Below are 15,622 nucleotides of genomic sequence, written 5' to 3'. Positions count from 1 at the left end.
AAAATCGTGAAGAAATTTGTCTTTTATGTTGTTTATTTTGTCATTAGTGAACTGGTTTTTTTTTTCTTTTCTTTTTTTTTTTTTTTTATATATATATTTGGTGGGGAAGGGGTGGGAGCAACTTCCATACTGTAAATCATGTATATTTCTCAGCAGAGAAGGTACAGTTTGCCTTACATCTCTTTCCTAAATAGATAAGTATGTTGTATGGCCTGCACACATGGACAAACCAATAACATTTACAGACAAAAACCAGAAGCCGTGCAGAGTTGTTGTTTTTTTCCCATCATCTAGGATCTACTGTAAAAAAATATTTTCTTATGCTTCAAAAACTGTTTATTTTGGATCTGTCTGCTTTTCCACCTCGGTTCTCCTTGCACCAACACACTCCACCACCTATGCCAAACAACTCAATATCTTTTATGCTAAATAACTTCTCTAAGCATTGTAGGTAGATAGCGGGCAAAAAAAAAAAAAAACTGAATATATGCATTATCATAGCTCCAGTGAGTATTTATCAAAGAAAAGATCAGTTTTCATCTTGTATTTGTCATTTAAAAACTACAAAAACTAGCTACCAGAAGAGTTAAAGAGCCAGTTGTTTCTGAGCTTTAGTTGGGTTTCACTACAAGTGTCGTTATATTTGTTTTACTATCAGATATTGATGTTCGGCTGTTCACAGCAGTCACTACTGGATTGGATGAGCCTCTTGTGTTGCCTTTGTGGATTCTGTTGTGACTAAAATCAGTGCTTAACATAAGAAAGATACAATTAAGGAAGAAGAAACGATTTCATCTTTTGTAGCTAACAGCTAAAACAAGTTAGTAACAAAAACAGTTAATGGGACCAGACGAAGCTCCCGCTTTCAATCATCTTCCAAATCACAACAGGCACTCTTGACAGCGTTTCAAAAAAACAAAAACAAACAAAGATCAACCAGAAACGTCAAAACAAGAAAAAAAAAAAAAAAAAAAAAAGTTGAAAATGGTTTTCTTTGTTCTTGTTTGATAATAGTGGATGTAAGTTCTAATTCTGTTCCTGGAGACTTTGTTGGAGCTGGGCTAAAATCTGAACTTATGTTGTCCTCTCTATTTGTCTCTTAAAGTGTATTTTTTTCTCCAGTGCCTGTATTGTATTGCAATTCTTGTTGGCTTATATTACACTTTGAGGGGATTTAGAATGTGGCACATCAGGAGTGGGAGGTTTAATATTTTAAACGGGAGGGAGATTTTTGTTGTTTTTTTTTGTTGTTTTTTGTTTGGAGAGTTTGTGNGTGCCAGATGGAGCAAATCATCCTCTGAACATAACCAAACCTCTTCCTTCTTTCACTATGGCCACAGTGTTCATTTCTTTGTATGTTTAATATTTTTATGAACATGAAGCTCCAGCCTCAGATGTTGCTCTGGGTTGTTTTTGGTCCTGGTTAAATAGTCTGGTTGCTCTTGGAGTAACTTTGGTTGATTGGTCTCTTCCACTCCTGCATGTCCGGTTTTGCCTCATTTCAGTTTGCTGGCATCCCAAAGTTTTCCAAATGGCTTGGTAACCCTTTTCAGACCTTTTAAACTTTTCCATGATGACCATTGGCTTGTGAAATTGAGTTTTCCTTTCTGAAAAAAAGTCATTTTATCGCAATTAAAAAGGGAAGCAATAACTTTTTCAGAGAACCAGACTTATTTGGATATTTTATTTTTCCCTGATGAATAAAATCATGATTTGAAAACACTTTTTTGTATTTACTCGGGTTATCTTTGACTGATATTAAAATAGTTTTAATGATTAGTAAAATGTGACAATAAAAACAAAAACAGATGAAATCTGTAAGGGGAAAAACACATTTTCTTAACAATAAATATAGAGAAAAAATTATTTTAATAGTTTTAAAATATATTATTGTACAATAACTCTTATGTTTTGCCAACTTGGATTCTTCAGGATGATTTACAAACATAAATAAATCGAAATTCAAGCACATTAAAAAAAGGATCATTTCAAATCAGAATCACATTAAAGTGAATTATTCATGAATAAATGATTTACCGTGATGTTTGAACAATTGATTCTGTATTTTTTATTTACTTTTTTGCTTCTTGTTAACTATATGAATCTTTTGTTCAACCCCAGCTCTACACAGTTCGATGCCTCAGCAGCCGTCGCGGCCGAGTCACAAAGCAGCGCCTCTTCATCCAAAACCGCCCCAGCAGCAGCAGCAGCAGCAGCAGCAGCAGCCAGCCCCACCTCAGCAGCAGCAGCAGCAGCCAGCTCTACAGCAGCAGCCGCAGCTCCAGCCTCAGTCGGCCCCCCCACCACAGCATCAGCTCCCCTCTCAGATCCCCCCTCAGATCCTCCACACTCACCAACCCCTGCACCAAAGGCCCATGTCACCCCCCACTCTCACCCCTCAAGGTTTGCTGTCTTCCCAGCCTCCCCAGATGCTGTTGGAAGACGACGAAGAGCCAGGGTCAACTACACCTATGAACCAAGTGCAGTTATTCCTACACCAGTTCCAGCCGGCCCGTCAGCCGCAGCAGTCCATGCAGTCGCACCAGGCACCGGTTCGGCAGCAGCAGCAGCAGCCGCCGCAGCTGCAGCAGCTGGGACAGACTTCTCTCCTGCAGACGGCGACAATGCAGGCACAGTCGCAGCTCTCCGCACAGACTTCGCTGCCTCCTCCACAGCTTTCTGTTCCCTCTCAAGCCCAGCCCACTGCATCACATCAGGCCCCGCCCCCTCAGATTACCCTACACCAGGCCCGCCACCTGCAAAACGCTCAACACCAACAGCAGCAAGCGCAGCAGCATCAATTGAACTACCAGCAGGGTCCGGGACTCGCTGGTCAGTCCCAGGCGTCGCAACACAACATCTCGATGTCCTCCAACAAAGCACAGCAGATCATCCAGCAGCAGCAGCAGCAGGAGCAGCCCTCCCCTCGGCCATCCAAACCTGACCCATACAATACTGGTAGGTGTGAGAAAGCGATGTAAAACCCCCCCAGCTATTAGCTGTTTCTAAATGCCAAAACTGCTTGATTATGATGTCTGTTGCTTCCTTGACAGGCCACATAAGAGATAACCCGTCTCCTCTCATGATGCATTCCCCACAAATCCCCCAGTTTCCTCCCGTCTCTCACCCATCCCCACCTCACAACATGCAACCCAAAAAGGTAAGATGTTTACAGAGACCAAAGTCTTTCTATAGATGGGTGCAAACGCCAGGAGCAGTGACCTTGAATCATTCTCTCACCATGCAGCAGAGGGCCCCTGGAAGCCAAGTTGCGGTTAAAGAGGAAAAACTTCCTCCGTCACCAGTGATGAGAGGAGAGCATTTTAACTCTGCGATGAGAGCAGAGCATCACAAACATCCAGAAATCAAGCTCAGTCAGACCGGCCAGAGTCAACAGAGTGAGCACTCCACACTTTTTATTTTACTTTTTTATTTTACTTTGTATGAAACGCTTGAAATAATGCACGGCCTGAGATGCTGACAAAGCTTGTATGAATGTTTTGGGCAGGTTTAAAATCAGTGGATAGTTCACGGCCCGTCATCCGTTCCTCTGAGCCCAGCGGGCCACCTCCCACCCTGCAGGAAAAGGAGAAATTCAAGCAGGAGCCCAAGACCCCTGTAGCTCCCAAAAAGGTACAGGTGGGTAAGAGGCTCCGTTTCTGGACTTGTAGTAAATCTGAATATTTGCCTTGAGCAGCACTGCTAATAAATCTCCATGTTTACGTTCTCAGGACGTGAAATTCAAAAATATGGGCTCATGGGCAAGCCTGGCACAAAAGTCAACGTCTACAACGCAATCTGCTGTGAAGTCATCGAGTGACAGCTTCGAGCAGTTCCGCCGTGCGGCCCGGGAGAAAGAGGAGAGGGAGAAGGCCCTGAAGGCCCAGGCAGAGGCGGAGAAAGACCGGCTGCGTAAAGAGCAGGACAAACAACGGTAGAACAAGAAAACACACAAGTCAGACAGCTACATTCAGCTGCTGGCTGGATGTGAATGTTAATCTATAAATTACGCTCAGAAAGTATTTTAGAGGAAAATAAATGCAACAAGAGAGTTTATTCTGATGCTTGTTAGACATGTAGCTGTAGCATTATCGTAGACATTCTGCTTCGATACACAGACTAATATTTGTGCTGTGAAAAAACTTATTTTAAAAGATATGGAATAATTTTTTTTCCCCCACAAGACATTAAACTTCACACAAGATGTGCGTTTAAGGGCTTCATTTATTCATCTTTTATGCATTTGTTGATTGCAAATTCTTTGTCCGAATGCCTTACAGAGGGCGGGATGAAGAGGACGTCATCGAGCCTCCTCCCAGAAGAGTGCACGAGGAGTCTCGTGGCCGCCTCGAGCCGCAGCACATCCAAGCCCCTTCTCAACAACAACCACAGCCGCAGCAGGTGCAGGTGCAGCAGGAATCCCAGCCGGCTGCCGTCCAGCAGTCTCCTCAACCCGCCACTCCGCCTCAGCCCTCCACACAGAACTCACTAGACCAACAGAGGGAACTGGCACGCCGAAGGGAACAGGAGAGGCGGAGGAGGGAGGTGGTAAGCTGACGCTCGTTTACTCTCTACGTCACATGCAAAAAGAACCGGAAAAAAAAAATGCTGATTTGAAATGCTGAGTTCTTCTTTTCTTTCTACAGATGGCAGCGACTATTGATATGAATTTTCAAAGTGACTTAATGGCTATCTTTGAGGAGAACTTGTTTTGAGAAAAAGAGGACAGCAGAATGAACTGCAGAAGAAGAAGAAGAAAAGTGAATGAATGCCGCAAGCATCCTCTTGAATAAAATCATGGCAACAATGCAGCGCAGACCGCTCCGCAGACTTTATGCATACACAACCAGCCCTGTTGAGACTGAAAACAAACGCTGGCTGGACGAGCGGTTACGGCTCACTTTGGCCCCATTGGCTGAACACATGGTGGGGGACTCTTATTGTTTTGGATGTCATTTTTTTTTGGAATCCAGCATTGCTTGCCTGATCTCTACTTGTGGAGGGAAAAAAAAGGACCCCCCCTTTTTTTTTTTTTTTTTTTTTTTTTTTTTTTTTTTTTTTTTTTTTGGCAAGTTGCCTTTGTCAGACTTGATTCTCTCACTGTGTGTTGGCACAACAATACTGCAGGAGTAAAGACATCCCAGTCCTGGAGGTGGTGAAAATGCTCTGAATTACTGACAGACTGCGCAGAAGTATTTTGAAACTGCCAGATGTCTAAAATCGTGAAGAAATTTGTCTTTTATGTTGTTTATTTTGTCATTAGTGAACTGGTTTTTTTTTTCTTTTCTTTTTTTTTTTTTTTTATATATATATTTGGTGGGGAAGGGGTGGGAGCAACTTCCATACTGTAAATCATGTATATTTCTCAGCAGAGAAGGTACAGTTTGCCTTACATCTCTTTCCTAAATAGATAAGTATGTTGTATGGCCTGCACACATGGACAAACCAATAACATTTACAGACAAAAACCAGAAGCCGTGCAGAGTTGTTGTTTTTTTCCCATCATCTAGGATCTACTGTAAAAAAATATTTTCTTATGCTTCAAAAACTGTTTATTTTGGATCTGTCTGCTTTTCCACCTCGGTTCTCCTTGCACCAACACACTCCACCACCTATGCCAAACAACTCAATATCTTTTATGCTAAATAACTTCTCTAAGCATTGTAGGTAGATAGCGGGCAAAAAAAAAAAAACTGAATATATTCATTATCATAGCTCCAGTGAGTATTTATCAAAGAAAAGATCAGTTTTCATCTTGTATTTGTCATTTAAAAACTACAAAAACTAGCTACCAGAAGAGTTAAAGAGCCAGTTGTTTCTGAGCTTTAGTTGGGTTTCACTACAAGTGTCGTTATATTTGTTTTACTATCAGATATTGATGTTCGGCTGTTCACAGCAGTCACTACTGGATTGGATGAGCCTCTTGTGTTGCCTTTGTGGATTCTGTTGTGACTAAAATCAGTGCTTAACATAAGAAAGATACAATTAAGGAAGAAGAAACGATTTCATCTTTTGTAGCTAACAGCTAAAACAAGTTAGTAACAAAAACAGTTAATGGGACCAGACGAAGCTCCCGCTTTCAATCATCTTCCAAATCACAACAGGCACTCTTGACAGCGTTTCAAAAAAACAAAAACAAACAAAGATCAACCAGAAACGTCAAAACAAGAAAAAAAAAAAAAAAAAAAAAAGTTGAAAATGGTTTTCTTTGTTCTTGTTTGATAATAGTGGATGTAAGTTCTAATTCTGTTCCTGGAGACTTTGTTGGAGCTGGGCTAAAATCTGAACTTATGTTGTCCTCTCTATTTGTCTCTTAAAGTGTATTTTTTTCTCCAGTGCCTGTATTGTATTGCAATTCTTGTTGGCTTATATTACACTTTGAGGGGATTTAGAATGTGGCACATCAGGAGTGGGAGGTTTAATATTTTAAACGGGAGGGAGATTTTTGTTGTTTTTTTTTGTTGTTTTTTGTTTGGAGAGTTTGTGTTTTTAAAAAAAAAAAAGGAGAAAAAAAAGAGGTAAAGACAGCATTTTATATTTTACCCGGTGTCAATATTCTGGTTTTAAAATTTAGTTTTAGCTGGGCATCTTTAAGTGTAAACATCTGACAACTACTTTTCTCATTTTGTTCTCTCGGCAGATTTTAGCTAGATGTGTTTCAGCGTTTCCACATTAGCGTTTTCAGTCTGGTCTGTGAGTTCGATTGTGTAAATTTGAGCGACTGCGTGAATGTGTGAGGGGTTTTTTCTTTTTTTCCACTGTGTGATGCAGAGAGGCATGTTTCCCGATATGTAGATAAAACGTTCTGTTGATGAAGACTAAAAAGATGCGCTGGAAAGGTTTAGTGCTTAATTCACTCTTTTTCTATTTCAAGGCCACCATGTATGAATATATAATGTTATTATTATTAGATCTGTTCCAAAAGTGTTAAGAAAGATACTTTCATTCCATTTTATCCTTTTGTTTTCCTTCCCATGATAACTGTTGGACATAATGTGCCATGAGTTCTACAGAGAATGTGCTGAAATGCAGCTCAGCCCAGAATTTGCTTTATTCAGGTATTTTATTTTTGTGTTGCATTTGTTCTGTTTTGGGGGGTTGTCATAACATTTTCCTCAGTTTTGTTTGGTATGTGAGTGGTCTCTTGAGGTCTCTGAATACGTATGTAATGATCATTGAATAAACTCATCTGTTTTATAGAAAATAAAGCTGAGAAATTGTCTGTTTTTATGTTGCAATTCACTCTTGATCTGTAGGTGAAGAAATATGTTGCTTCTCAGTTGCTGGTCAATTTTAATTTGGCTCTTTCTACAAATAAGTTTAAGCCAAAATGCAGCACTTTATAAAATTAATACACCATATTTTGTCATATTACAACCACAGACTTAAACTAGTTTTATTTGGGTGTAATGTGATGGAGCAACACAATGTAGTGAATACATGAATTTCATATGCTTTTACGAATAAAACTCAGAAAGGTATGGCCAGACTGCTTTACTTTGACGACCCTAGATAAAGTCTAGTGTAGTCGTACAATATTTTCCAAATGTACTTATTTGTAAATAGGTTTATCTTTGCAGTTGTTCTGCAAAGGCCTGTTGAAAAATCACCACTGAACACACCGTCTTTATGGTTGTTGCAGGATTGTACTGTGCTTAACGATCATTCCGCAATGTATTAATCCGTATTTTGCGCAATTTTGTCACAAAAAGTCAACTGCGCCTCATTTCCTCTCCACCTCAGTTTTTCACTACTTTGTGTTCCTCATATCACTAGCAGACAGTTTTCAGATTTTAGTTCAAGAGGTATTTAGCTTTTATTTATATCTCTGCAACTCGTACCCCTTTTTTCTGATTTATTTATTACGTTTGTTTTACAAAGATACAGTTATGTAAAGAATAGCTTATTTAATACAGTCTGAATAGATCACGCTTTTTGTAACTGTTTAGTGTTTAGTTGTCTTGGTAAATGTGTCATAGTTAGATTTTGCTTGGCTTATTATAACTTCCTGAGTTATTTTGAATATCCGCTCATTTTGCGCTATCGTGAAGAGGTTGGTTGAAATAAGATAAGTCTTAATGACTTGTGGTTTGTGATAACAGTTTGGTTAATCAACCACTGTTCCCACATCTTAAAACTAAATAATAAAATACTACCCTCACAATTAGAGTGTATTAAGGCAGGAAACTAAACCTCCAGTTTTTTATGCAGGCAATGCTATTTTACTAACAGTGACAATACGGGTATTTTCAGTAAGTCAATATTGTAACGAAGCAAGTTTGGTGAGCTTATTTTGACGGTGCATACCGGAAATAGTACTCTATAGTCATTCTCACTGACTTTACTTTTGAAAAGGACTTTTGAATGCTGCCATCTGGTGGTCATTATGGCAAACTACAAAAAGTTTCTATTTTGCCCATATTTCTCACTTACTGATTTATCTTTAGGCAAAAAAAGTCATTTGTGATTAATGTCCCCCTCTAGTTTATTTTTAATAGCTTGATAGTATTATTGATAGCCTTTCCTCAGATGTTCATGAAAATTACGGACAGCAACTTAATCCGCTTGCAATCAAAACTGCCCTCTTCTGGTTGTTCTGGGTAATTACAAGATATGAAGAAACAAGCCTGCTTAGTAAGAAGTTAAAGTACCACTTCTTTTATGTGTTTCAAAAATAAAAAGACATGAATCAGTTTAACATTTATATAAAAAATGTGTTTGACTGAAATTATTACTGTCATGAAACTAATCTCAGTAACGAGTTTATGAACCTAATCGCGACCGCTCCTTGAACCAGGGTCAATGAACCAGGGCTTTTATGGAGGTGTGGAGTCAGTTATAATGATGGTTGCTTGCAAACAATTTTAAGTGTTAATTTTCGGTTGTCATACAAAATATTGTTTCATTAGGTATTAGTTTACTCACGCCTCAAATAGGGAAAAAAAGGAAAAACACAATAAACTAATGCTAACAGATATTAATTGGCTAAGCATTGTATTTTACTTTTATGTAAAGAATAACATTATTTTGAAAGATTAGGAATTTATTGGTCGTCTTATTTTACAAGTAGTTACCAGAAGTGAGCCTGCAGTGAGGTTGTCTCTAACTTTATACTGAGCTGCGACTTCGTTGCCCTCTTGTGGCCATATTGATAAACTACATCAATAAAATCAGCGGCTCTGTTTCTAGTGGGATATCAGTTTTTGAGTAACCGTCGTTTTACGCAAGCATTTGTCTGAAGTGACAGTTACTTAACACAAGCTGAAATCAAAATGCGCAACATATTCTTATCACAAAAACTATTTTAAAACAATATATTCATTCTGTAGCTACTTGTGCGGTTACTTGCTTACGTGGCAAGGACACTATAAACATACATGAAGACTAATGTTTACGGGAAGGACATGGCTTACGGCTATTTAGAATGGCTAATGTTTGCTGCCCCTGGTGGTCACAATTTGATACTACAGCGGTAAAACAATCAGAACGCCCAAACCAGGATATGTCTTCTTCTTTTCTTTTCTTTTCTTTTTTCATTAAAGACCGATGTTTTGTGGTTAATTTGAAAAGTTATACAAACATTGAACAGAAGTCTGTGTGAACAATGTGTTCCGAAGCTGTATGTCAGGCAGGAGGACGTTGTTTGTCCGTTTTTTTAAAGCGGTACTTGGAGGCAACATCGCTTACCTGTTGTTCAGGTCCAGCTGTTTCGAATGATTCAGGGACGCGTAACCGGGAGAAGTGCTAGGACACATGCACTGTCAGTGCTAACTAAATAAGACTTTCTCCTTCTTTTGACGTAAAGTCAAGTCACCGAATTCATAAAGGAAATGTCCGGATGGAGGAGACTCTAAAGTGAAAGGTAGGTTTATGTTCTTTGAATAATTTGAGAAAGAATCCGCGGCATATCACACTTAATCAGAAATGAAACCATTTCCCAAAGCTGGTTGAAAGAATAAATAAATAAATAAATAAAGTCTATTAATTTACTTAAATGGTAAATAATGAGACTTAAACATCTAATTATTGAAAAACAAGGAACTTTTTGGCAAATGTTGACATGATTTTTGAACTCTGATCATCTTAATCTGCCTTGTTTTAGCCGTAGCTACAAAATAAAGCTTGGAATGCAGGTGATTCACACACGAACTCAAGTAATTACTTTATCTGATTAGATATGTAACTAAATCAGCACGACTCACATCTTTTATTGCTCAAAGAAACAGAGCAACAGTCACCTTATAGTAGTCGGATATGATCCTGAAACCAGTGTAGTGTAAATGTCTACAAATAAAGGAGGATCTGTATGATCAAAAAGTGAGATCTGATATTAAATTAAAAAAAAAATCATTTGCTTCAAAATGGATGACATTGGAAATGAAAGCTAATTTGTGAGTGAATTTTGGCCTTTTGGTGGAAAGTTTTTTTTTTTTTTGGACACTTCTTCAGCCACTGGAACCACAAGTATATTTTTGGAGGGATTGAAAATACAGCTGTGTTCTAAGTAACAGCAGTGTGTTTTAAAGAAGTGAATTTCAAAATTCTCATAGTTAATGTCAATACATACAGATGCAATTGGGAATGATATTCTATTACAGAGCAAAACATAAAATAAACTATTCAGAATGTGTTACCACTGCAGACATTGAATATTAAAATTAATATCAGATTGCTAAAAAAAAAACAAAACAAAAAAAACTTTCTCTGTCTAGATTTTTCTTTACATACTCGAACTTTCCCTTGATTTTGAGAACTTTTTGACCAACTTCTGGGGTCTGTGACAGGTTTTCCAGCCCAGGACTGATTTCCACAATTCTCAGCATTTTTTCACTTCACTCTACAATTCCTTACTAAAGTATTGTAGAGCATTGGAGTGGTCACTCTACGTTGGTAACATTGTTGGCCTAGATGCCGGTCACTTTTGTACTCGGAATCACTGTGTTTTTGAAGCAACCATTTAAAATGGGTTTCCTCTTTGGTGCAAGGCGACACGTCTTGCATAATTTTCAATTGTCTGTGATCTCTGATGTGCAATAAATAGGCCTGACACTACAGTATGGGAAGCATCTCCATAACATGATGCCTGAAGCACCATGCTTCACTGTGTGGTGTGGCTTGAATTCGGCGTTTGGAGGTTGTCTGACAACAATTGAGCTTTCATTTAATGTGTCGGTGAGTGTTTTCTTTTTGTTTGTTTCTTCTTTTTTTTTTTTTTGGAGGGGTTTGCTCTGTACTAGATGTTCTTTGAGTCACCCTGGAGGAGATCATTGGTCGAGTCTTTTCCATTATTACAGTTATTTTCATTTGTTTGAGTGGTACTTTTCCATTTTTTTGCGTGTTTTTCTGGTTTTGGTTTCCACTTTAAAGCAATCCTCTGGAATCTGCGGCATTATTTGAGCTTTGAGAGCTAATTGGCTGCTCCCATTTGTAAAAACAATGCATTGTTGTCCCAGTTATGCATCATAACAACTGCAAAAGGGATGAAAATAAGAGCAAAGATTCTTTCAGCTACAGCGGCACAACATCCATTTTAACCATATCGGAAAATCCTTAAAATCGAACCTTAAACGTAGAAAAACACATAACGGGTTTGCTTTTTAAAAAAAAGTAAAGCCAGAATGAAACATTGAGTTTAAATGAGGACATCCTGTAATGTAATTGCTTTTGTGCAAAAATGTTGGTCCACTTCTCTTCGCAGCTTTACGTTTTACTCATTGAGTTCTTCTTGGTTGAGTCTTTATGCCTCCAGTGAAACGCTTGACAGTTTCTGTGAGGTGTTTGTGATGATGTCGTATTTGGTTGTTGCCAAATATCTGCAATGGGACCAACATTTGCTCCTCTGAAGGACATTGCTTCAGACGTTTTGTGGGTTATTTTTTTTTAAATACAACTTTGCGAAATGTCTTGGGGGCAGGGGGTAATAAGTCATGTCAGAATAATACATGATGCTTCCCCACTCCTTTCAAACAGGCCATACAGGTTCAGTTTCTTTCTAACTGCATTTAACATACCATGTAATCCCTGCAGAGTCTCAGCTGTTTTTTTTTTTTTTTCTCTCTCTCTCTAATGTTGGGCTAAATTTGTTGGGTCACATTCAGAAAAGGTCAGCGCTCAAGTGAAAAACCTGATTTGAGTTCAAATTATTTGGAAATTGTTTAATCCTTTTTTAGATTGATGAACAGCAACACTTGTTGTGAGGAGACATTTTTTTTCTAAATCCTATGAAAGCAGCAAGGGTGAATCTTTTTTACTAGCTGCTTCTCCATTTTTTTTTTTGTTTCCTCAATAAAAATGCAGAACCTGATGTGTGGTTCACGGGACGCATAGATTTAAAAATTGTAGTAGCCGGTAAAAACCAAACCATTTTTGAGTTCTAATATGTAAATTCCTGTAAATTATAGGATGTGGTTTTAGTAGTTGCATGTTGTTCTCCCTTCAACATTTTCTGCCTTTTTTTTTTCTTCTTCTTTGCAGTTATGACCATTGACAACATTACGTCGAGCAGCTGCTACAGCAACCAAAGCGTCACCTTCTTCTATCAACATGCGAATAAAGCGATCGGAGGGAACTGGACTACGCGGGACTACCTGGTCCTAGGACTAGGCTTGCCCTTATCTTTCATAGTGGTGTTGGCCAACCTGTTGGTGATGGCAGCCATCCTCATGAACCGCCGCTTCCACTTCCCCATTTACTACCTGCTGGGAAACATGGCAGCAGCAGACTTGTTTGCAGGTTTGGCCTATACCAACCTGATACTCAACACGGGACCCTGGACAGCGACGCTCACCAAGAAGCAGTGGTACATCCGTGGGGCTTTGATCGACATCAGCCTGACTGCCTCCGTCGCCAACCTCCTGGCGGTGGCTGTGGAACGCCACCAGACCATCATCACTATGCAGCTGCACAGCACCATGACCAAGAGGCGCGTGGTGCTGCTCATCATCTCCATCTGGGCCGTAGGGATCATCATGGGTCTGGTGCCGTCGCTGTTTTGGAACTGCGAATGCGATCTCTCGGACTGCTCCACTGTCGCGCCCCTCTACAGCCGCCGCTTCTTGATTTTCTGGGCACTTCTCAACCTGCTCACCTTTTTCGTTATGCTGGGCATGTACTCTCACATATTCTTTCACGTGAAACGCCAGGGTCGCCACACTTCTCAGCACGTCTCGGAGGCACGGCAGCAGACCATCATCAACCTGATGAAAACCATTTCTATGGTGCTGGGTAAGGGCAAACACGTATTTCTCAGGAACGTAAACTAATGACTCAGAGCAAACAAATGTTTTACAAAGTGCAGACTTGTCAAGATTACATATCTTGCATTTCTCTGCAAACCCGTTCTTTCTTCCCTTATCTTTGTTTTTGTAGGGGATTTAAGTTGGAATTGTTCCATCTTATAATCCAATGTTTCCCAACCCTGGTCCTCAAGGCACACTGTCCTAGGTGTTTTAGAGGTTTCCCAGCTTTAATGCGCCTAATTCAACTGATTGCAGTTCAGCAAACGCCTGTTAATCAGTCATCGATTGAAATCAGCTGGACTGAAGCAAGGGAATACCTGAAACATGCAGGGCAGTGAGCCTTGAGGACCAGGGTTGGGAAACACTGTTATAATCTACCTTTCTACTACTCAGGTGACCAAGTTCCTGTCTGTAAATATGTTCTGCGTCATTGATGTTGCGCAACCATGGAGAAATGTGACCTTACACAGTTGTGCCATAGCTTGTCAGGCATCATCAGTGAAAAAATGTGCATGAGTTCTTTGCTCATTTCCGTCCCCATAAACGATCCACATCTCTGCAGGCGCCTTCGTGATCTGCTGGACACCTGGCCTCATCGTTCTCCTCCTGGACGGGCTGCAGGGTAAAAATGGCAACGCCAACAAATACGAGAAATACTGTTTGGTGATAGCGGAGTGCAACTCTCTGGTCAATCCGATCATTTATTCCTTACGCGACGCCGAGATGCGGAAAACGTTCAAGTGGATCCTTTGCTGCTTCTGTCGACATGGAGGCTGTCAGCCCAGGGAGACTCTGTCGACAGAAATGGACTCTCCATTGAAAGAGGTAACTCATCAAAATGGAGCCAGGGAGTCTACATGCACTCAAAGCACCTCAGGATACGTTTCACTTTGATGGCAGCTCTTCAGTTTTTTTTCCTCCGATATCTTATCATCCCATCTGTGAGCCATTCCAGTTTCACTTCTTGGAGCAGAATAAACTTGCTTGTTCTTACTTGTTAGCGGTTATCTTGTCAAACTAATGCCTTGGAACAAGGATACCATCTCGTGATTCATTTTTTTTTTTTTTTGAGTAATTGTGTAAGTAATGGCCTTTTCTGCAATTGTAAAACAAAAACTTTTTTTTTCTCGTCTGCAGAAATCTCTTAGCTACAAGTTGGAAGATTCAGTCTTGTGGAAGAATCCGGACAGACAGTAAAGATGACAAGGGGACAGACTCTGTGGTATGACAGAAAATCAAACGTATTGTAACCATAGTGTATATATTTGTAAATCTTGTGTTGACGTTAAAAATTTTGAATGAATTAAAGGAAAAAAAATATTATAGTTAGCATTTGAGAATTTTTTTTTTTGTCTTCAGTCTTTGTGCAGCTAACAAATTCACCTAAAAATCAACAGATGGTGCAATCTCTCCTTTTATTACATTTGACTATCACAAGAGCATTTGTGACAACTTATAAAATGAAACACTCCTAAAATGAAATACTGAAAAAAAAATCACACTAAATTGTTTTTTTTTATTAATTTTCTAATAAGAACACTACAATTTTGTCATATTCTTCCGTTTTGTTTTACTCTTTCTAGATCAATTCTAAAGTTGAGGTATAAAAGGAGTTCATACAGACTCACAAGTCTGAAAACAGTGGGGTTATATACAAGAGAAATGGAAAGACAGAGGTAGAGAGAGGGGTAAATACAAGGGAAAGAGGGAGATACAAATATACTAATAAAAACAAACAAATGAAGGTTTACAAAGACATTTGGTGCTGTGGAACTAAACCAGTCGAATGATCAAAATACTTGTTAGTTTACAATAGGATTATTTTTATTGATGAGTTACAACGCCGCTGCAAAATGCATGAGCTCACAAAGTGTATATATTGACATCAAGTATTTAGGCATTGATGTTTCTGCTGTAATAAATTGAGGTGAATGGCAATAGTGGCAAATCACCGAGGCAACAAACGAGGGGAAGCTTGTAGTCTAAGCATTCAAGAAGTGAAAACAAACCCAATGTGGAAATTTAAAAAAAAAGGACAAAATAGTTATAGGAAAATAAAATAAAAATAGTTCCACAGCACCACATTACATTTGTTCATCCTACACTGCAACTTGGTTATGTAACAAAAGATCTAAATAATATTCAAAGCCAATACAGAGTTAGCGTGAATCCTGTGAAACAGTAGATATCTCAACCAAACAGTTTTATAAAAGAAAAAAAAGAAAAAGAAAAAAGAAAATGTACTGAAACATTACACAAACTGTACAGTGACATCCATTACAACAAGTAGAAAAAAAGGGGCGGCATGATAATTTGGTGTGACGACGCCTTTACTCGAGACGGCAGCAACAACGAGCTGCTGCGAGAGACAAAACGGGAAATGA

The 15,622-nt window shown here is 39.1% G+C and overlaps 2 protein-coding genes across 3 annotated transcripts; both read left to right on the top strand.

Moving 5' to 3' along the window:
* The first annotated feature begins 1,891 nt into the window (after positions 1–1,891).
* On the top strand, positions 1,892–5,012 carry LOC106946694 (bromodomain-containing protein 4-like). Its single transcript, XM_015031224.1, has 7 exons — positions 1,892–2,958; positions 3,054–3,160; positions 3,248–3,398; positions 3,509–3,639; positions 3,732–3,934; positions 4,281–4,548; positions 4,647–5,012. The coding sequence occupies exons 1-7, from the start codon at positions 2,136–2,138 to the stop codon at positions 4,713–4,715; spliced, it is 1,752 nt and encodes a 583-aa protein (XP_014886710.1). The 5' UTR covers positions 1,892–2,135; the 3' UTR covers positions 4,716–5,012.
* A 4,508-nt stretch (positions 5,013–9,520) lies between these two features.
* On the top strand, positions 9,521–14,564 carry lpar2a (lysophosphatidic acid receptor 2a). Of its 2 annotated transcripts, XM_015031216.1 has the most exons (5): positions 9,521–9,862; positions 10,109–10,154; positions 12,475–13,224; positions 13,801–14,063; positions 14,376–14,564. In XM_015031216.1, the coding sequence occupies exons 3-5, from the start codon at positions 12,477–12,479 to the stop codon at positions 14,433–14,435; spliced, it is 1,071 nt and encodes a 356-aa protein (XP_014886702.1). In that variant the 5' UTR covers positions 9,521–9,862; positions 10,109–10,154; positions 12,475–12,476; the 3' UTR covers positions 14,436–14,564. The 2 variants fall into 2 exon arrangements, with proteins under 2 accessions (XP_014886702.1, XP_014886705.1); XM_015031219.1 differs by lacking the exon at positions 10,109–10,154 and having other exon boundaries at positions 9,522–9,862.
* Positions 14,565–15,622: the final 1,058 nt, after the last annotated feature.

The sequence above is a fragment of the Poecilia latipinna genome, unplaced genomic scaffold, assembly GCF_001443285.1.
Source record: "Poecilia latipinna isolate Pla-1442-1.1 unplaced genomic scaffold, P_latipinna-1.0 Scaffold200, whole genome shotgun sequence".
NCBI lineage: Eukaryota > Metazoa > Chordata > Actinopteri > Cyprinodontiformes > Poeciliidae > Poecilia > Poecilia latipinna.
This window is presented reverse-complemented; position numbering and strand designations above follow the sequence as displayed.